The sequence below is a fragment of the Danio rerio genome, chromosome 25, assembly GCF_049306965.1.
Source record: "Danio rerio strain Tuebingen ecotype United States chromosome 25, GRCz12tu, whole genome shotgun sequence".
Taxonomy (NCBI): Eukaryota; Metazoa; Chordata; class Actinopteri; order Cypriniformes; family Danionidae; genus Danio; species Danio rerio.
The window spans coordinates 4,403,908-4,425,000 of NC_133200.1; the positions used below are offsets into that span (position 1 = coordinate 4,403,908).

General features: G+C 37.6%; 3 protein-coding genes across 14 annotated transcripts in view; 2 read left to right on the forward strand and 1 right to left on the reverse strand.

The window, feature by feature from the left end:
- The window catches only part of thoc5 (THO complex 5), a 27,223-nt gene extending 25,289 nt beyond the window's left edge, over positions 1–1,934 (forward strand). For 5 of the 6 annotated variants that reach the window (XM_021470453.3, XM_073941795.1, XM_073941793.1 and 2 more), the window contains one exon: positions 1,726–1,934. In XM_021470453.3, the coding sequence (XP_021326128.2) occupies positions 1,726–1,789 (64 nt within the window). In that variant the 3' untranslated portion in view covers positions 1,790–1,934. 6 annotated transcript variants of the gene reach the window in all.
- Positions 1,935–4,392: 2,458 nt separating this feature from the next.
- Positions 4,393–16,161, forward strand: chid1 (chitinase domain containing 1). 6 transcript variants are annotated; one of them, XM_073941822.1, is made up of 13 exons: positions 4,393–4,504; positions 4,773–4,897; positions 5,260–5,426; positions 6,483–6,615; positions 8,690–8,734; positions 8,813–8,919; positions 9,085–9,146; positions 10,382–10,474; positions 10,559–10,660; positions 12,295–12,447; positions 13,791–13,871; positions 15,832–15,874; positions 15,959–16,161. In XM_073941822.1, the coding sequence occupies exons 5-13, from the start codon at positions 8,731–8,733 to the stop codon at positions 16,055–16,057; spliced, it is 744 nt and encodes a 247-aa protein (XP_073797923.1). In that variant the 5' UTR covers positions 4,393–4,504; positions 4,773–4,897; positions 5,260–5,426; positions 6,483–6,615; positions 8,690–8,730; the 3' UTR covers positions 16,058–16,161.
- The window catches only part of gatd1 (glutamine amidotransferase class 1 domain containing 1), a 7,325-nt gene continuing 2,382 nt past the window's right edge, over positions 16,151–21,093 (reverse strand). The window contains 4 exon segments of one of the 2 annotated variants that reach the window (NM_001037118.2): positions 16,151–17,121; positions 19,157–19,250; positions 19,329–19,420; positions 20,639–20,746. In NM_001037118.2, the coding sequence (NP_001032195.2) occupies positions 17,006–17,121; positions 19,157–19,250; positions 19,329–19,420; positions 20,639–20,746 (410 nt within the window). In that variant the 3' untranslated portion in view covers positions 16,151–17,005. 2 annotated transcript variants of the gene reach the window in all.

The window sequence follows — 21,093 nt, forward strand, 5'->3', positions numbered from 1 at the left end:
AGATGTGTGTGTATATATATATATATATATATATATATATATATATATTAGAGCTGCACGATTCTGGCTAAAATGAGAATCGCGATTTTTTTTAACTTAAAATAAAGATTTACTTTGGATGTAAAACAAAGGAATGGTAAAACCAAACTTATGGCACAACATCGATAATAATATTATGTGGTCTACTGGTTTCTAGAAATAAATCTATTCTACTTATAATAATTCTGATGTTGAATTATTATGTTTAAGATATGCTTGCAATCTGTCATATTAGACAAATTTTTTCTCACTGGTAAAATCAGACATTTGCCATTATCAGATTATATTCAACAATATATAGGCTAGAGTAGTTATACTGACATTGTAAACATTTATTTTCATGCACAACTGTGGGTTCGCTATGACAGAAAAAAACATATCAAATTCTTGTCGCAATCATAACTCTAAAATGCGATATGATCATTTAAATGACGTGCACACTTTCGGTTTCATTCTGACTGCTAAGTGCTGTTCATACTTTGCGCGCGGCTCCCAAATGATCACTCTGTGCCACAAACTGAATATTATTTGCAGCTGTATTACCTGTTACTCACAACATATGCAGGTTCTGTTCACTAAAGTAGAGCGCGCGCGTCTATCATTAAGTAGAGCGCGCACGCCCTCTCTGTGATAACGGCTCACGGTCAGCAGCTCATGCCACATGTTATTTCGCGGCCGCAAAAACATCATTGTATAAAGACAAAAATGACATTTTTAGGTGAATTATACCTTATAAATACAGTATGTGACTCTTTTAACATCATTTGGAGGTCAATGTCACTGAGCAACGTATGTGAAACAATGAAAAGACTCGTGCAGCCACCTTTTCTTCTCTCCTGAACTTGAAAATATGATTGGCAGAATCGTAGAAATGCTGGATTAAGATCGTCTAGGGGGTCGAATCGAGATCGCAATCTTTTAACGAATAATTGTGCAGCTCATATATATATATATAGAGCTTTACATTAACACCTGCCAACCCGCGGGTACATTTCAGCTTTGGCGGGTTAGACAGACATCTTCACTAGCCACTTTGGCAGGTTGGAAATAATTTTTACATTGTAGTTTTCTTAAAGTAGGGTTCGACAGTAAGGATGGCCCAATATGCATGCAAATGTGATCTTAGAATCGAGAAGCAGCACGACATATAATTAAAATATAATATAATATAATGTAATTTAACAAATATATCTTTTTAATAAAACTGTGTGTGTGTGTGTGTGTGTGTGTGTGTGTGTGTGTGTGTGTGTGTGTGTGTGTGTGTGTGTGTGTGTGTGTGTGTGTGTGTGTGTGTGTGTGTGTGTGTGTGTGTTATATATAGGTGCAAAACAGTTTTATTAAAATGATATATTTGTTAAATTATATTTTAGTCAGCGAACATCATTAGAAACTGAAAGATAATACATTTAAATTAATTATATTTATATTATTATTACTATTATTATTATTATTATTATTAATATTATTATTAGCCCCCCTGTTTATTTTGTTCAAAAATTTCTATTAAATGGACAGCAGATTTTATTCAACGCTTTTCTAAAGTCACACTACTTTTGTTTCACTTTAATCAAACCTGCCAAGTGTGAACACCGCTTTAATATATGAGAGTATTCCTGTGGGTCGGTAAATAAGGATTTTTTTTTCTTATTCTAGTCAATAAAACACATGAAATCTTTTGTCTTTCAGGGGTCCGAGTCGCCTGAAGCCCTTCAAGTACAATCATCCTCAGGGCTTCTTCAGTCACCGTTGAATCTGGATCTGAGTATCAGGACAGGGGAAGCTGCATTAGTGTTATTAGGAGAGGTTTGAACCCATCTCTCATTGTACCTTTTATTTTTTCACCTGCTTCAGTCAGATAATGTGAATTAGAGAATAAAACTTTGATTACGATTAAATAACCTGCCTCTAGTCATCTTTTTATGATTTATATGCGCGTGTGTGTGTGAGTGTACGTGTTTTTGTGACATATCAGGACATAAATCTGTATAATGACATGGGTATGACACAGGTATTACAAAAAGCAGGTGAAATATGAGGACATTGGTGACGTCCTCATTTCTCAAAAGGCTTATAAATCCCACATTATGAGTTTAATCAGAGAGTAAAGCTGCACACAGTCTCCTGTGATGGTTGGGTTTAGGGGTGGGGTGAGAGCAATATAATGTACGGTTTGGGCTGTATAAAATGAATGGAAGTCTATGTAATGTCCCCACTTTTCACAAAAACAAACGTGTGTGTGTGTGTGTATTTATTAAAGTAAATCAGTTCATAAATTAATGAATTAAGAGTCTATTATTGGTGAAATAATTGTTATTCAGTGTAACAGATATTTGTCAAAATGAGCTCCCATATTATCCTGACCTGAATTTAAAACATGTTTATACAACAATAAAGCTGTCATACAGAATTACATTTGATGCTGAGCCTTTTGATGTCATTGTATTAGTATTATAAATACACCTGACTAGATGTTTTGCTGTAGGAATCGTTATTACTCATATTTTTAGTTGCAGTTTTAAGCAAAACAGTATTATACGTTCAAGAAATTGTTTACTGTTTGTTCAAACTACTTAAAAAGAAAAAATAAGCTGAAACAACAGGACAGCTTTGTTGTGTCATGTTTAATCCACTTCAATTTGTAAAAAAAACAATAAGCCAACTTAATTCCTTCATGTTGTCCCAACACAAATCCTCCATGTGGAAGCCAGCATGCTGAGCCTTTTGATGTCATTGAATTAATATCATTATAAATACGTCTGACATTATGTTTTGCTGTAGAAACTGTGGACACAAAAAATCTAGGGGTGGTTATTGACAATATGTTGACATTTCAACATTTCACACCTAGGCTGTCTGTAAAAAAAGTCCAACAAAGACTGTTTTTTTTTTTTTCTGAGGAAACTTGGATCGTTTCAGGTTTGCACCTCTATGATGACACTGTTTTATAAACAATTTATTGAATCTGTTTTATCTTTTTGCATTGTAACTTGGTATGGTAATCTGAGTGTGTCAAACAAGAACAGGTTGAGTAGCCTGGTGAAGGTGGCAGGCAAGATCATTGTTTTTAACCAAACTGGCCCAACGGTAATTTACCACACTGGTGTTTTAAAGAGAGCTCTGGGTATTATATGCACCCCGGATCACCCGTTGTACTCTGTGTTTCAGCTGTTGCCATCGTCGTCGTTTTAGAGTTACTATTTGCAGGACAAATAGAGTTAGAAATTCTTTTATAATGGTGGCCATTAGGTTGTTAAATGAGTCCAGGGGGGAGGGAGATAAAACTTTGCCCGTGTTATGGCACCTTGGTGCTATTTTAATTTCCCTAAGCGGGATAATAAAGTTGAGTTTGAGTCAGAAAAACTGTTATTATAAGTATTTTTATTTGTAGATTTCAGCTTAAAAAAATATTAAACGCTTAAAAAATGACGTTTGCTGATTGTTCGAACTACTTATAAAGTAAAAATAAGCTAAAAACAACAAAATTCTTGTTTTTTTTTTTTTTTTTTTTTTTTGAGGACAACTCGTGTTCAATCCACTTCAGTTTGTAAAAAACTATAAGCTAACTTAATTACTTCATGTTGCCCCAACACAAATCGACCGTGTGGAACCCAGCATGCTGAGCCTTTTAATGTCATTGAATTAATTATTATTATAAATACGTCTGACAAGATGTTTTGCTGTAGAAACCATTATTACACATATTATCAGCTGCAATTTTTAGCTTAAGTGTTATATGCTCAAAAACGACGTTTGCTGATTGTTTAAACTTCTTGAAAACTAAAAATAAGCTAAAACAACACAAATCTTGAGGGTTTTTTTGAAGACAGTTTAGTTGTTCAATGTTTAATCCACTTTAATTGGTAAAAAAAAACCAATAAGCTAACTTAATTTCTTCATGTTGTCCCAACACAAATCGGCCGTGTGGAAGCCAGCATGCTGAGCCTTTTGATGTCATTGAATTAATATCATTATTAATACGCCTGACAGGATGTTTAGCTGTAGAAACCGTCATTACATTTATTTTTATTTGTAGATTTCAGCTTTTAAAAAATATTATACCATTAAAAAAAATGATATTTGCTGTTTGTTCAAACTACTTAAAAAGTAAAAATAAGTTAGGACAAGTTTAGGACAACTTAATTGTTCCATGTTCAATCCACTTCATTTTGTAAAATAAATAACTAAATAAAAATAAGCTAACTTTATTCCTTCATGTTGTCCCAACACAAATCGATCGTGTGGATCCCAGCATTTTTTTTTACAGTGTAGTTGTTTTTTTTGTCCCGAAAAAAGCAAACGAATCACTCAAGAAGGGGGGGGACTTTTATTTTGACACGTACAGCTTTTTCAGTCACGTGACATTAAAAGCACACAGTCTGTCAAACCTGAACGTCCACATCATCTATGCTGAATATCATGATCATTTAAAGCGCAGATTAAACGCTCATATTAGACACATACTCGGGTGAGTGAATGGGTTTGTCTCAGCAGATGAAATCGACATGTTTCATTGCGATAATCAGCAGCACATGTGCTTTTAATGCTGCACTTCGGTTGCTTTATGACAGTCAAGATGCAAACGCCAGTTTTAACGTTACCTCATTGATACTAGGACGGTACCATACTGTACTATTAATATCAAATGCTGATACCGTATTAATTTCCTGCAGTGTTTATATAGCATATTAAACAGTGTATACACAGCGTCATGGTCTGTATGTGTGTCTCCTCAGACAGCAGAGGCGCGGAAATGAGAGCAGATTGGACATTTCTGCTTGTCTGTTTGCTGCTTCCTGTTGTCAGAAGCACATTGTCAAAGACTGATGCCAAAAAAGCCAGTAAGGTTCAGGAGGCAGAGGTGAGACTGACCTGGGAACAGTTTTACTCAGCTTTACTCAGCTGACGTGTGTGCGAGATTTCTGTGGGATGCCCGTTTTTAAAGTCCATGTGAATTGAAAATGTACAATTTTTATTTTGTTAGCTCACATTGCTATTATTAAATGGAGTAATTAATGAGTGCAAGTTAATCCACTGAGAGAAAAAAAATGTTTTGGTAATCTGTCAAAATTCAGAATTGAATTGAGGGCTTCCATAGCAATATTCTTAGCCACGCCCCTTTTACTGTTAGTTTGCTATGATGCACAAAAATGAAAGCTCCACCTCCTACTCAATATTCTGTTAGCTTTAAATATTTTATGACTTTTATTTTGTGTTTTTAAGTGTGTGTGTTTCTGCAGAGCTCAGTGGCGGAACGTCCTGCACAGGATCGGGGTCTGGTGGTGACAGACCCTCAGTGGAGGGACATCGTGAGAGAAGAGAAAAGGTTCTGTCATCAGTGCATCAATACAAGGCAATTTAAAGGCGCAGTGCTGGGATACATCACACCTGTGAGTGTCTGTCTACATATCCATCGTCCATCTGTCGATCCTTCCATTCATCTATCCATTTGTCTGACATTCCTCCATCCATCCATCCATCCATCTATCTATCCACCCACCCACCCATCCATCCATCCATCCACCCACCCACCCACCCACCTATCCATCCATCCATCCATCCATCCATCCATCCATCCATCCATCCATCCATCCATCCATCCATCCATCCATCTATCTATCTATCTATCTATCTATCTATCTATTTATCTGTCCATCTGTCCATCATCCCTCCATCTGTATTGTCCATCAGATCTATCCATTCTTTACATCCACCTATTCGTCCATTATTTTGTCTGCCATCTGTCTATCCATCGATCCATCTATCTGTCCGTCCATCCATCCATCCATCCATTTCTCTCTCCCTCTCACTCTCTCTCCATCCATCCATCCATCCATCTATCCGTCCATCAATCCATCCATCCGTTCATCCATCCATCTATCTATTTATATCTATCTATCCATCTATCTATCCATCCATCCATCTATTTATATCTATCTAACTATCCATCTCTCTATCCATCCCTCCATCCATCCATTCATCTATCAGTCCATTCATGTCTTTCTCTCTGTTGTCCAACAACATCTGTCATGTTGTTCATCTCTCCATATTTTCATCAATCTCCTATCCATTCATCAATCTCTCTATCCATCTGTCAATCATCTATCTATCCATCCATCATTCCATCCATCAGCTTATTTATTGTCCTCTATCTATTCATATATCCACTGTCCATCATCAATCTATCCATCCATTTATTTCTCATCTATCTGTCCATTTATCCGTCCCGTCTGTCCGTCCATCCATCATCCATTTCTGTCTACCTATCCATCCATTATCCATCTATCAATCTGACCATATTAACATCCATCTAACCTATCCATCCATCCATCCATCCATCCATCCATCCATCCATCCATTTATCTATCTGTCTGTTGTAAATCTATCTGCCTATCCATCAAGCCGTCTCTCTCTTTTTTGAATCTATTCATTTTCCCTCTGATAAGTGGAATTCTCATGGATATGACATCGCTAAGCTGTTTGGCCCCAAGCTGACGTCTGTGTCTCCAGTGTGGCTCCAGCTGAGACGGAGGGGACCAGAGAGCTTCCACATTACCGGCCTGCATGACCACGACCCTGGTCTGAACACCTTCATACAACTCTGTTAAAGCTGTGGAGATAAATCTAGGCTAGTTTTAATAGCAGACAATGCTCTAGGCTAGTTTTTAACAGCAGATGGTGCTCTAGGCTAGTTTTAATAGCAGACAATGCTCTAGGCTAGTTTTTAACAGCAGATGGTGCTCTAGGCTAGTTTTAAAAGCAGACAATGTTCTAGGCTAGTTTTTAACAGCAGATGGTGCTCTAGGCTAGTTTTAATAGCAGACAATGCTCTAGGCTAGTTTTTAACAGCAGATGGTGCTCTAGGCTAGTTTTTAACTGCAGATGGTGCTCTAGGCTAGTTTTTAACAGCAAATAGCACCCTACGCTAGTTTTTAATAGCAGATGGCGCTCTAGGCTAGTTTTTAACAGCAGATGGCGTTCTATGCTAGTGTTTAACAGCAGATGTGGCACTAAGCTAGTGTTTAACGACAGATGGTGCTCTAGGCTAGTTTTTAACAGCAAGTGGTGCTCTAGGCTAGTTTTTAACGACAGATGGTGCTCTAGGCTAGTTTTTAACAGCAAGTGGTGCTCTAGGCTAGTTTTTAACGACAGATGGCGCTTTAGGCTAGTTTTGAACAATCGATGGTACTCTAGGCTAGTTTTTAACAACAGATGGCGCTCAGGCTATTTTTTAACAGCAGATGGCGCTCTAGGCTACTTTTTAACTGCAGATGACGCTCTAGGCAATTTTTTAACAGCAGATGGCGCTCTAGCCTAGTTTTTAACAGCAGATGGCGCTCTAGGCTAGTTTTTAACAGCAGATGGCGCTCTAGGCTAGTTTTTAACAGCAGATGGCGCACTAGGCTAGTGTTTAACGACAGATGGTGCTCTAGGCTAGTTTTTAACAGCAAGTGGTGCTCTAGGCTAGTTTTAAAGACAGATGGCGCTTTAGGCTAGTTTTGAACAATCGATGGTGCTCTAGGCTACTTTTTAACTGCAGATGATGCTCTGGGCAATTTTTTAACAGCAGATGGCGCTCTAGGCTAGTTTTTAACAGCAGATGGCGCTCTAGGCTAGTTTTTAACAGCAGATGGCGCTCAAGGCTAGTTTTTAACGTCAGATGGTGCTTTGGACTAGTTTTTTAAAGCAGGTGGTGCTCGAGGCTAGTTTTTATCAGCAGATGGTGCTCTAAGTTAGTTTGTAATAGCAGTTTTTAATAGCAGACAGTGCTCTTGGCTAGTTTGAAATAGCATACGGTGCTCTAGGCTAGTTTTTAATAGCGCTTTTAATAGCATTTTTAATAGCGCTCTAGGCTAGTTTTTAACATCAGATAGTGCTCTAGGCTAGTTTTAATAGCAGATGGTGCTCTACGCTAGTTTTTAACATCAGATGTTGCTCTAGGCTAGTTTTTAACAGCAGATGGCGCTCTAGGCTAGTTTCAATGGGAGATAGCGCTCTACACAAGTTTTTAACAACAGATGTTGCTTTAGGCTAGTTTTTAACAGCAGATGTCGCTCTAGGCTAGTTTTTAACATCAGATAGTGCTCTATGCTAGTTTTAATAGCAGATGGCGCTCTAGGCTAGTTTTTAACAGGAAATGGCGCTCTAGGCTAGTTTTTAACAGCAGATGTTGCTCTAGGCTAGAACAGCAGATGGCGCTCTAGGCTAGTTTCAATAGGAGATAGCGCTCTACACAAGTTTTCAACAACAGATGTTGCTTTAGGCTAGTTTTTAACAGCAGATGTCGCTCTAGGCTAGTTTTTAACATCAGATAGTGCTCTATGCTAGTTTTAGTAGCAGATGGCGCTCTAGGCTAGTTTTTAACAGGAAATGGCGCTCTAGGCTAGTTTTTAACAGCAGATGATCTCTAGGCTAGTTTTTAATAGTAGATGACATACTAGGCTAGTCCATTGTTAACAGCAGATGGCGTTCTAGGCTTCCCAATGCTATCTGCTATTAAAACTAAGCTCAAAATTCATGAGAGAGTCACAATGTACACAGGAAGTCTCTGAATTGATGCAGAATCTTTTCTCAATTAGATTTTTTGCTACAGCTCGACTAGTAATCATACATCACGGAAAAAGAGGAACTAATAAAGCTCATCTGTTCGCAGGTTGGGTCAAAGCTGTGAGGAAAGCCAATAAGAAAAACAAAATGCGTGAGTGTGTGTTTGAAGTCATTGAGGTTGATCATCATTAGCTGAAAGTATCAGGTTGTCAGTGTGTGTTTCTCTCAGTTCCTCGGCTGCTATTTGATGGATGGTCGTATCAGGATTATATGAGTGTTCTGGACAGCGAGGACGAGATGGAGGAGTTGGGTCGAGAGGCGCTGGAGGTGGCTAAGGTGCTGTGAATATGGATATATGTGCTGCATTTGTGTGTGTGTTTTGTGACTGATAGCAAAACAACTAAAATGACTGATTGTGGATATGCGCTCAAGCTCTCCAATTCATAAAATAGTATTATTTGGTGATGGTGAGGAAACGCTGACTGTGATTTTTCTCGTCAGGCTGAAGGATTTGATGGATACACACTGGAGTTATGGAGTCAGCTTGGAGGAAACAAAAGAAAGTAAGACTGTGTGCATGTTAACTCAAAAAAAGCAACAACAAAAAAATAGATAAATGTCGACTTACTGAGATTGGGCTCTATTTTAAAGATTTAGTCACAAAGTCTAAAGCGCATGGCACAGAAGCATTAAGGGCGTGTCTGAATTGACTTTTGCTATTTTAAGGATGGAAAAATAGACTCTGCGCCGCGGCGCATGGTCTAACAAGGCTGTGTATATTGTATTAACGAGTTATAGGTGTGTTATGAGAATAAACTAATCAGCATCTCATTTCCCATTCCCTTTAAGAGTTTGTTGCGTCATGCCATGGCGCATTTGCTATAACATGGTGGACTTTGTAATTGGAAAAACTGAACGATTCACTAGTGAGAAAACAGTTAAACAGAGCATCTGCAGCACAAGAATAAAGAACGAGCCTCCTCGAATTGACCTTTACTTTCACTTTCTCTCTTTTGTGGATAAGGAAACGAGGTTGTAGGCTACGTAGACATCCATTAGCCTATGTATATAATTTAATTACATACAAAGATTTGTTTCAAAACTATTTCTAAATTCAGTTCTAATTTCCAGCAAACGAATAAATGAACAATAATAACGAAGTGTGCTCAAAAAACTCTGTTATTTCCAAATACACATGCTGTGCCTCATATGGTCAAACAGGTGGACAAATCTAAGCTTGTTTTTAATAAAACAAATATAAATATGCATATAATAAATAATACTGCTAATAATAATAACATTATACAAAAGCAAGTTGTTATGAATTAACTGAAAAAGCTACACTATATTAATACAAACATGTATTGTGCCGGGTGTATGATGATAGGGCCCATTTAGTCAGTGGCAAAAAAATTACTTGCACTAAAATAAATGCTAGATAAATAGAAATATAGAAAACATGTCAAAATTGTACTAATTAAAATGAAAAATAACATTAAAGCTGTCTTAGTATGTAAATAAATATTAAATTAAAACTATGGGTTTATCTATACACAAACTCCAGCTGAATTCCTTTTACCTAAAAATACTGACTTGCCGTGAGATTTTAATTAAATTAAAAAAACATTTTTGAAAAATATGTAAATCATTTAGATGTATACATGAATAATAATTAAATGTATTTTTGTTATTATTAAAAATAGATCAAATTTTATCCTGCAAAGCCTGATTTGTAGAAGATCATTCATAATAATATTCTGATATTGAATCACTGTGTGTGTGTGTGTGTGTGTTTCAGAGAGCTGGTGCACCTGGTCACTCACCTGTGTGAGACTCTGAATGCTGGGAAATTGACCTGTGTGCTGGTCATCCCTCCATCAGTCGCACCGGGGTATAAATTACACACATTTTTTTGTTTTGTTTTTCCCAGCATTCATAGCTCTCTGATTTGAATGTGTTTCTTTGTCATGTTCAGCACTGGTCAGCCGGGCATGTTTGGACGGGATGATTTTGAGAAACTGGCACCGGTGGTGGACGCCTTCAGTCTGATGACCTACGATTACTCAGGACCCGGCAGGTCAGACGGTGCTTTATTTTCTGTCAATGCGATTCCAGGACGATTGAGTAGGGGTGTCACGATTTTGATTTTTAATCGAAATCGATCAAAATTTATGCTCAATTTCGATTATCGAATCAAAAAATAGAATCGTCGATGCTGCCACGCCCCCATGTCACGTCAGCTTGGCTTGCCAAGCGGGGAAAAAACAGACTTGTTGAAGTGCTTGTTAAACTGCAGAAGCAGGAGACCCGTCGACAGAACTTAAACCCTCTCCTCTTTCAATGAAGTCGCCGGTGTGTAAGCATTTTGGATTTCCAGTGAGTTATGTTGACAACGTTTGTGTTGTCGACAAAAAAAACACAGTTTTGCAAGCTCTGCTATGTACGCATTATGTACAGTTCGTCCGATAGACAACACAGGCATCGCGATCCTCCGCCCGCCCCCGTTGCAAATCCGCTCGCGAAAAGTACACACTCAGGCCCTGTTTACACTGTCTTTGTTTTTAAATGGCATTTTAGAACGACAACGATTTGACATCCACAGTGGCGTGGAGCATTTCTGAGCAGCCCTCCTTCCTCTCTACCTCTGAAAATGCACATCACGTGACACACACACACAGACGCACTCGCAGCCATGCGCTCGAGACAGCAGGTCCAGGCAGTCAGAGGACTGCTTCAGTCTTTCACTCACTTGTACTTAGTCATTTTAGCAAACACCTCAGATACTGTTGGCTGGTTCCTGTTGGTTGTGCGTCTTTTTTTACCGACGCCATTATAACGACACAGATCACTGCCTATTCACGAGTCCCGCAGAAAAAGTGATTGACAGGTGGTAATCATGTGTGTATCTTGCCTTTATTCATTTACTGTATGATTTGTTTATGGGTAAAACAAAGACCATGCAGGTCAGGTAGTTTAAGCGTTAGGCTACAAATAATTAATTGGTCATTAAATAATTAGTTATTCATAATCGAAAATCGAATTGTGCCTTTAGAATCGAAAATGTAATCGAATCGAGGATTTGAAGGATCGTGACACCCTTACGATTGAGATGCTATTGTAATTTAATTAAGACTGTATCGCTGGACGATTCTAGATAAATGTGGAAACGTGATTTTGCTGTTTCAAAATAGAGATCACATTCTTTAATAGACAACAAAATCCTCGCCCCCAAATAATTAAATGATTAGCTAAACCATTAAAATTATTTACTTGTTACTATGTGTTTTGTATTGTTATAATCACCAGCAGTGCTGTCTTTCCCCCAAGCTACAAATCCCATCATGCCTTGCAGTCACACACCAGTTTCAGTTCACCTTCTGATAACACAAGGGTTTTAACGATACTGGAATTCAATACCAATCAATACTGAAATTTTACAAACGTCCATTTCCCGCTAACATTTGAGCCCCTCCAGCTGTCAGTTTTGGCAACAAACAGAAATGTGGAGGAGGATGAGGTTGTAAAAACTCTCCCCAAATCCTGTTCCCATCTTTCTAAATAAAATGCCTTCTTTACTACATCCAATCAGCTCCCAGTTGAACAAAACAAGCCACACCCACTGTTTTCTCTTTTAATATTTAGTTTTTCTAGAAAAAAGAAACACTGTCACAGCTTCCGGTTCATTTTCTCTGTGATGGTGTTGTGTTTCAGGCCAGGTCCAAGCGCTCCGCTGCCGTGGGTCAGAGAGTGTGTCCTTCAGCTCGCTCCCGAGAACCAGTGGAGACACAAAATCCTGCTGGGACTCAACATGTACGGACTGGACTTCAGCAGCCATGGCGGAGCGGAGCCACTGCTGGGTGCCAGGTACATTGTTTTTTTAATTTGTCTCTCAGGTTAAAATTATTCAACATATTCAACCATATTTACCATGATGCGTTTTTACCTTCAAGTGTTATATTTACAGCTTATTTTTAAAATAAGCTCAAAATTATAATGAATTTGAATATAAAATTATAGAATATTTTTATATTTTATATAGGAAATTTTCACAGTATGTCTGATAATATTTTTTCTTCTTATTTGCTTTATTTCGGCTAACATAAAAGCAGTTTAAAAATTTTAACACCATTTTAAGGACATAATTATTAGCCTCTTTAAGCTGTATAGAAGTGTTTTGAAAAATATCTAGTCAAATATTATTTACTGTCATCGTGGCAAAGATAAAATAAATCAGTTATTAGAGATGAGTTATTTAAACTATTATGATTAGAAATGTGTTGAAGAAAATCTCTCTGTTAAACAGAAAACAGAGAAAAAATAATTCAGGGGGGCTAATAATTCTGACTTCAACTGTATATATATTTAGATGTACGTTTGACTTATGCAGACAACATTTGAAGTGGATCGTCACGTTTCCTCAAAGTTGTTCTAAAACTATTGTATGAATTTTATATATACTTTTATCCCATTTTGAAAAAGAATATTTTTATCCATTTATCAGTGGCTATAGTTCATATACTTTGGTGCATTTTAATAAAACAGATATATATTCATTAAAATATTTTAAACATTTAAATTCATGTAAAATAGTTTTTTTTTTTAATTATTTATATATTTTTTGTTTCTCTACATTTTTGCTATTTTTTTTACATTTTTATCTCATATTTTTTCCTAACATATAAATATGGGCCACTACTTTTTGGACCGTTATCATGAGTTTTTTTGTAAGATAGTTAACAATTTTTTTTTGTTTGTTTTGATGAGACCGAAAAATCTCATTTTATGGTAAAGTTTTATACTCGAGTTTTTCATGTCATTAAAAAGTTTTAATCTTTAAAAATTTGATTTGTTTGACTTTAACTATAGTGAATTATTTAAATATAAGCATCAAATTAGCTAAATGCATTAACTGCATTGAACATAATAGATTTCATATTTCATTGTTATTAAAATGTATATTAGTTTATGAATTCAGTTGTGCTTAAAAATGCCTTGGCAAATAAACTTTCAATTAGCTAAAAGTTGCATTTAATTATGTAGTTTTTTTTTTTGTCTTGAATCTGAAATAATCCAGTTTTGTGGTTGAGTAAAGCACAATTGTGTCTATATTCTGTAAACTGAACATGTTCAGGTGCTTTCATCTCTTCATTTGAGATGATAGTAGCTGTCAGAACAGAAGTTCATATTTAATCTTCATGTTCACACAGGTATATTGAGCTGCTGAAGGAAGTGAAACCCAAACTGCAGTGGGACGAAAATACCGGAGAACATTTCTTCAATTATAAAAGGTCAAACACACGTACACCATCTAATGCAAATCACACAGAAATGGCCAGACCTATCTCCGAATAGTAATATAATTGATCTGATGCAAAGTTTACAATAGCCACGTTTCCAGTCACATCTGGGGCCTGATCGGGCCAAAGCGGGACTTCCTTAGGCCCAAATACCTTGAGCCAAAGATGGGGCTTCAGGGTGGAGTAATAGCAGAGGCGGAGTTTGCCTGAGTCTGGTAAAGATGGTGTGCAGCAATTACGTTTGTTTCCGATCGATCGCACACATGAGTACATGCGCCATATTATGTGCGATTACATCATCGATGGTGCTCTGGGTCATCCCTCCATTAGTGGCGAGACCACTCGATGCCAACAGTCGGTCGGCGAGTAAACGAATATAATGAATGAAAATTCGTAGGCTTATGTGTATAGACCATAGATTGTAAAATATATGGACGTAGTATCCGTGACGTCACCCATAGGTTTCTAAAGAGCGCAAAAGAAGCCACAAGTAGGCGCGGCCAACCGTCGCCATTTTGTTTGTGCGTCATCACACCCACGGCGGGATACCAAACAAGGGCAAAGAGGCGGAGAGTGAGCGGAGCTACAGACGCATGCTGCATTTAGCTTGGACCTGGTTCAGACACACTTTACTTTGGGAGAAACGCTTAATACTTTATCACCTGTGACTCGTTTGTATTCTGACCACTTGTGCTTGGTTGTACACTATATCAATAAAGTGTTTAGCCTTTTAAAAACACTGCTGTAATACACAGAGCCACTAAACATTGTTCTTATGACGTTTTTCAACAGGAGGAAAACGCGAATTACTTCCAAACCCTTCAGATATAGTCTGTGTTAGTAAATGCAAGACTATTGATGAAATCCAGCATAACACTGTATGACAACACTTCGGATGACTGTTCTAGAGCCTACAGCTAATCAATCTGACAGATTCTGGAGTGCATTACAGCTCTAAATATAAACAATAAACGATAAATGATCTAAAATAAAACTAATACATGTACAGAGATGGTATATAAGTATATAACTTTACTCACATGGTAAACGGAGGCCACGTGAATGGTTTGTGAGCACAATTAAGTGCACTCAGCATGACATTCCATCGCATAAATGTAGGAAACAAGTCCAAAAGACAGTCGACTGTGTAAAGCCACATAAAACAACACAGAAATACGATAATTATGCCGAGTTCAGTGGCTAATCTGCAGGATTCAGCTGAGGTGACGTGACGGCGACCAGTGAGACCTAGCTGTCACTCAAGTGGCCACGCCCTTAATTATGCAAACTTAATATAACTTAATATAAAGGAAACGGATGAGTTATAAAAAAATTCACCCCCCTCACAGTTGTCATGAAGGGTAATATTAGCTGTATTAACCAAAATCTTTTTTTGTACCAGGCTGTAAACACCTTTTTTTCTGCTGTGAAGTTGGCCATTCTGACAGTGGGCTCAATTGAAATTTGCTCTGTTTTGGAGCCAGGAGCGGGCAGGACTAGCGGAATTTCGGATGAATTGCAGTTTTAGTTACTTCCGTATTGGCTTCCTGAGAGAGAGCGGGAGGTTGCCGCTTGGTATAGACATAATAATGTAATGCTGTACAGTAACGTGTAATTTCTTAGTTTCGGTTGTCTTCATTTTAATTATTTCGTGATGGTGTGCTTAATCTGCCTGATTCTCGCTGAACTGGGTGGGTTGTGTGACATTTGATTTGGGGGATGTTCTGGGGGCGGGGTTTGCATGATGCATTGCAAACTATTGTCCCAACAGTGGAAACACGACATGATTTCGGCCTCACTGCTCAGTCTCCCAGGTTATTGGCATGGCCTGATTAAACCCCCTGGCTCGCACTGGTCTGACAGTGGAAATTTGGCTGTTTATACAATAAGCTCACTTTTAATCATAGTATCAGAGAGCAAATCTTAAAACGATTTATTTATGTGTTTGCAGGAATAATGGAGTAAAGCATGTCGTTTACTACCCCACTTTAAAGGTAACTTTGTGATGGTGAATAATAGTACAAAACATCACAGTGGATTGTGGGTATTATTTACTTATATTTCTCTTTCTCCTCTAGTTTCTCCAGCTTCGTATCTCTTTGGCAGCAGAATTGGGAACAGGAATTTCCATGTGGGAATTGGGACAAGGACTGGATTATTTCTACGATCTTTTGTGACCTGATCTCCATCTTCCAAATAATAAAGTGTGATTTATCAGAGCACTTCAGATATTTATGACCAATTCAGTTGTTGAGCATGCCAATAAAATTATTTTTAATTATGTGTCATCATTTATTTACCTTTTAGGAATGCAATTAATTCCACTTGATACAGATTTAATTTCTTCATACTGTATTATGTTCGCAATACTGCACTTCGCACATTTGTGGATTCCTCTTTCTTTTTTTTTTTCCAGATTTTAGCATATTACAGAAGCACAAGATTATTATTGGATGTTAATCAAAAGCAGCAAGTATCTCAGAACAAATCAACAAGACATGCACAGGATTTCCTGCATCATCTTACACTTTGAGACTGTTCAAAAGTTTTACCCACAACACAACACTCAGTAACCAAAGATTGAAATTAATGAATATCACAAATGTTAGTCAGAAGGTTCAAAGTTAAAATATTCCACTTTAATTATTTCTGTTTTATTATCAACTTTGAGGTAAAAACACTGCTTTTTACTGCAGTGGCATCCAGTTGTTTATTTATAAAGCTCGTCTAAATCTATGAATCTCACTTCAGATCACACATTCATATTTTATACACAGACAAAACATCCGAATTTAAATTGATATGTCCATGATTTATGCATTCGGAGAGTCCAAATTCATGCTTGCTAAACAACTTGAGTTGTTTAAAAGTTAACAAGAACAACTTTATGAATGGTAATGAATAATAAATGTATTGTTCTTGTTAGTAAATCACTAACTAACATGAACTAATACAACCTTATTCGAAAGTGTAACACTTCTTTGAACTCTGGAGAAATATATGTGGATGTAATATATTTGGAGTGATAATGGAATGATTTCATGTTTGTCAGTGTGTGTGTGCTTTCAATTCAAAACGTGATGACTTTGTTAACTTTGGTCCCTTGTTCATAACCGCTGAAGCGTTTATCTGTTGTTACAGAGCAGAATCAGGTTATTGACGGCCGCTGTTGTGGACTGAATGTTCTGCCCCGTGATAAGATGGCGGTCCAGGACGACGTGAACGGCGTCCTCGATGCTGGCTGTGAAGGAATTCAGGGATTTAATTTAGTTCGAAACAAAAACGAATCTTAACATAAAAATGCGAAGATTAAACAGAAGTCACAAAAATAAAATCGTCATAATGCTGATGAAAATTTATTTTCAGTCCGTTTCAAACAATGCCGTTTTGGCGCTCTTTTAGTGTGCGCGTGACCGCGACACATCGCTTTTGGAAGAAATCGGAAGTCATCTCTTATTTATTTATTACTTCCAGTGGTTTAAAGTAGGCAAGAAACATGAACGAACACCAAAAGGTATGTTGAATATTGTCAAAAATGTGTTGGTTAACAAACTGCTCAATAGCGTACGTGATTAAACAGTAGCTAACAAATTTACCTCAGGATAGCCATTCAATGACAAAAGCTAGGTAGTTAGCAAGAAAAAATAAACTCTTGAGAAGAACTTTCTGCTAAAAAGAAACGCAGAATTACATATTTTAATTGTTCTTGATTTGTTCTTCAGATTTTAAAATAGATTAATGAATCCATTTTATTTTATGACAACCAAAGCTAAATGTTTCACTATAAATTAGCCACAAAACTACCAAATTAATTCAAGTACACTTGAATTAAAAACTCATCAATTAGCAAACGGCTAATTTACAACAATTTAGAGCCTAAGCTTTTTGACCTGTTAGCTATTGAGGTGTATTTTTGTTCATTAAATGGCATTTGTACTTATGATTCTGCAACTATTAAAAGTTGTTTACAAGCACATGATGCTACAAGTGTAATTCACTGTGCTCAGGACAATTTGCTGAGGGTTGAGGTAAAGTTGTTCAGTTTTTAACAGTAACAACTTGTTACAAGCCTCCTATATTGTTTGTCATGCATGGAACTTTGATTATTCAGTCAGAAATTGCATGCAAGACTTTAAAACAACATTAGCACTATTTAATTGACTGAGCAATGTTGTACTTTGTTAGTCATTGGCTGCTAATATTATTTCCCTATTTAGACTTTCCAAAGACTATTTTTTGAAATTATTTTATCAAGGAGAAAGTCTGAATGTGTGCGAACACAAAACTAACTTTGCTGAGGCAGTGGATGAAAGATACCAATGTTGTTACTTTTTTAAAAACAAATGTTTCACGTCATAAGACCTTGATTAACCAACTTTTGTTTAGCATGTGTTTTGTGAGGTTTATTCATAAACTAATTTCGAGAGAAGCACGTGATTATGATTGAACACGGCTGGTTCTGCATTAGCATGCATGAGCCACCAATCAGGCCATTCCTAACCCACTATAAAGAGCCAGGTTTTTTTTTTTTACTACAGTCATCTTCGATTTGAAGAATCCCCCCTTCCACCCCTACCTCTTCACCTTTCCCTCCATAGGGCAGCACGGTGGCCCAGTGATTAGCACTGTCGCCTCACAGCAAGAACGTCACCGGTTCTAGTCCTTCAACAGGCCGGTGGTCGTTTCTGTGTGTAGTTTGCATGTTCTTCCCGTGCTTGCGTGGGTTTTCCCCGGGTCCTCCGGTTTCCTCCCACATTCCAAAAACATGCACAGCAGGTAAACTGATAAATCTAAATTTTGCACTACAGTTAATCTCTCACCATGCAGCATGTCTTTTCATAGCATTCAATTTTTAGTCATCAGTTTTTATCAAGGGGGAGTTGTCGAGATCTACCTGAGCTCAAGGCTCCCCTCTCGCCCTCCAAACGGGAGGGAGCCCAGGGCTCAAGAACCTTTGAGCTCAGGGCTCTCTCCCGGGGCAGCATGCCAAACTTGCTTATAATCAGTCATCAGCTAAGTGTGAACTCTTGAATTTGTGTTTAAAGTCCTGGTAACATTGACTTTTTTATTGTATTTTATCACTCACTGCGGACACATGGTCACATTTTCAGTTCAAAATCTTATTAAGTGTTCTACTGTAGAAAAAAAACCCCTCCCTATTCTTGGACAAACTGAAAATAAGTTATTTCACACTTTCAAGCTATCAGAAGATTTGAAATACAGCAATATAATGTCAGACATCACAGTGAATGTACCCGATTTTAAAGAAACCGCACCTGTGTAAGAGCCGCCATTGTCTTTGATAAAATCCTCCACAATCAGCGGCAAGTTGGCAAATTCAGAAGAGCGAACCAACTCAAACACAGAAGGCTGAAAAAAAAAACCCATCACATTGAATTATTAAATTGATGCCATTCCATCACAAATCCACTGATTCTCATCACTCACCCCAGTCATGCTGTATCTACTGAATATCCACTTTTGCTCCTCAGTAGCACAGCAGAGAGCCGCTACGCCCTGTCCAACAGCACACACCGGCTCTACAATCACACAAACGTGACTCAATTAAACATATTTTCTGTAAATCTGCAGTATATTATAGGGCTGCATGACACTGGAACAAAACTGACACTGCCATATCTGGTTTTCTGCGATTATATATTGTGATTGGAATGCAATTTCAACAGATGACAATCGTACATCGACTGGGGTGATTTTGTAGGGAGTGTATCTGTATAAAATATAATTAATTACAAGCATAGATAAATAAAACAGAGAACCATACAAATGAAGTGTTTTAGAGTTAAGTCTAATAGTACCAAAATTGAATATTCAAATGCAAAATAACACTGTATAGTCCTCATTGCGTAAATAATTATATAAAATTAATCTTTAAGATACAAATGTTATAATTAATTGTGCCTAAATGGTAAAAATTCACCTGAAATGCTCACAGAGTCACAGATTTTAAGGGATAGATCACTCAAAACTAAAAATTTACTTACTCTTTACTTGTTTTTTTTTCTTTCTTGTATTGAACATGAAATATGTTTAAAAAAAATGTTAGAAATCTGTAACTGTTGACTTTAATAGTATTTGTTTATCCACTATGGAGGTGAATGTTTACAGGTTTTCAGCTTTCTTCAAAATATCTAGTTTAGAAAGTAAATGATCTATGATCTGTCTTAGATCTATCCCTTTAAAACGGTGGTTCTCAACCACGTTCCTGAAGGACCACCAGCACTGCATGTTTTGCATGTCTCCTTTGTCTGTCACACTCATTACTGCTCTGTCAGTATCCGCTTAAAGGCTGATGATCTCAATCAGGTGTGTTTGGTTAAGGAGATATGGAACTGTGCAGAGCTGGTGGTCCTGCTTGCTGGTTGAGAAACACTGCTTTAAAACATGCAAACTATCACTCCAAGGCACTCAGTTCTGGAGGGTTGGTGTTCTGCAAAGTTTAGTTCCAACCCCAACTAGACACACCTGGGCTAGCTAATCAAGCTCTCACTAGGCTTTCTAGAAACATCCATGCAGGTGTGTTGAGGCAAGTTGGAGCTAAAATCTGCAGGACACCGGCCCTCCAGGACCAAAATTGGACAACCCTGCTCTAAGGTCATACTTTGCAATGACCTCACAATGTTATGTAGACTACCCCAACTCAACACTGCAGATCCGGTAATGCGACTATTGTGGATTCACACATGCAATATCAATATTTTGTGCAGCCCTAGTAGTATATCTGCAGAAATGCTCACTTTGCTGTGAAATGAAGTGGGAGAGGATTCGTGCGAGGGACCCGCTGTGGGCGAGATCATTCATGGCTCCGGGACAGTCGGGAATCAACAGCGCCTGATAGCGGGCTCCTAAAACAGAATACACATCCTGATTTTTCCTAATGCACTTGTTTTCAGTGTTGAGGAAAGTTACTCTTGAAAGTAATGCATTACAACGGATTCACACTCAGCCCTGGAGGGGCTGTAAAGTCCTGTAAAGTTTAGTTTCAGCCCCAATCAGACACACCTGGGCTAGCTAATCAAGGTTTCACCAGGCTTTCTAGAAACATCCTTGCAGGTGTGTTGAGGCAAGTTGGAGTTAAAATCTGCAGGACACCGGCCCTACAGGACCGAGTTTGAGAACCCCTGCCTTACAATATTGAGTTACTCCCCAAAAAAGCAACGAGTAGCGTTACTTAGTTACATTTTGTGGTAAG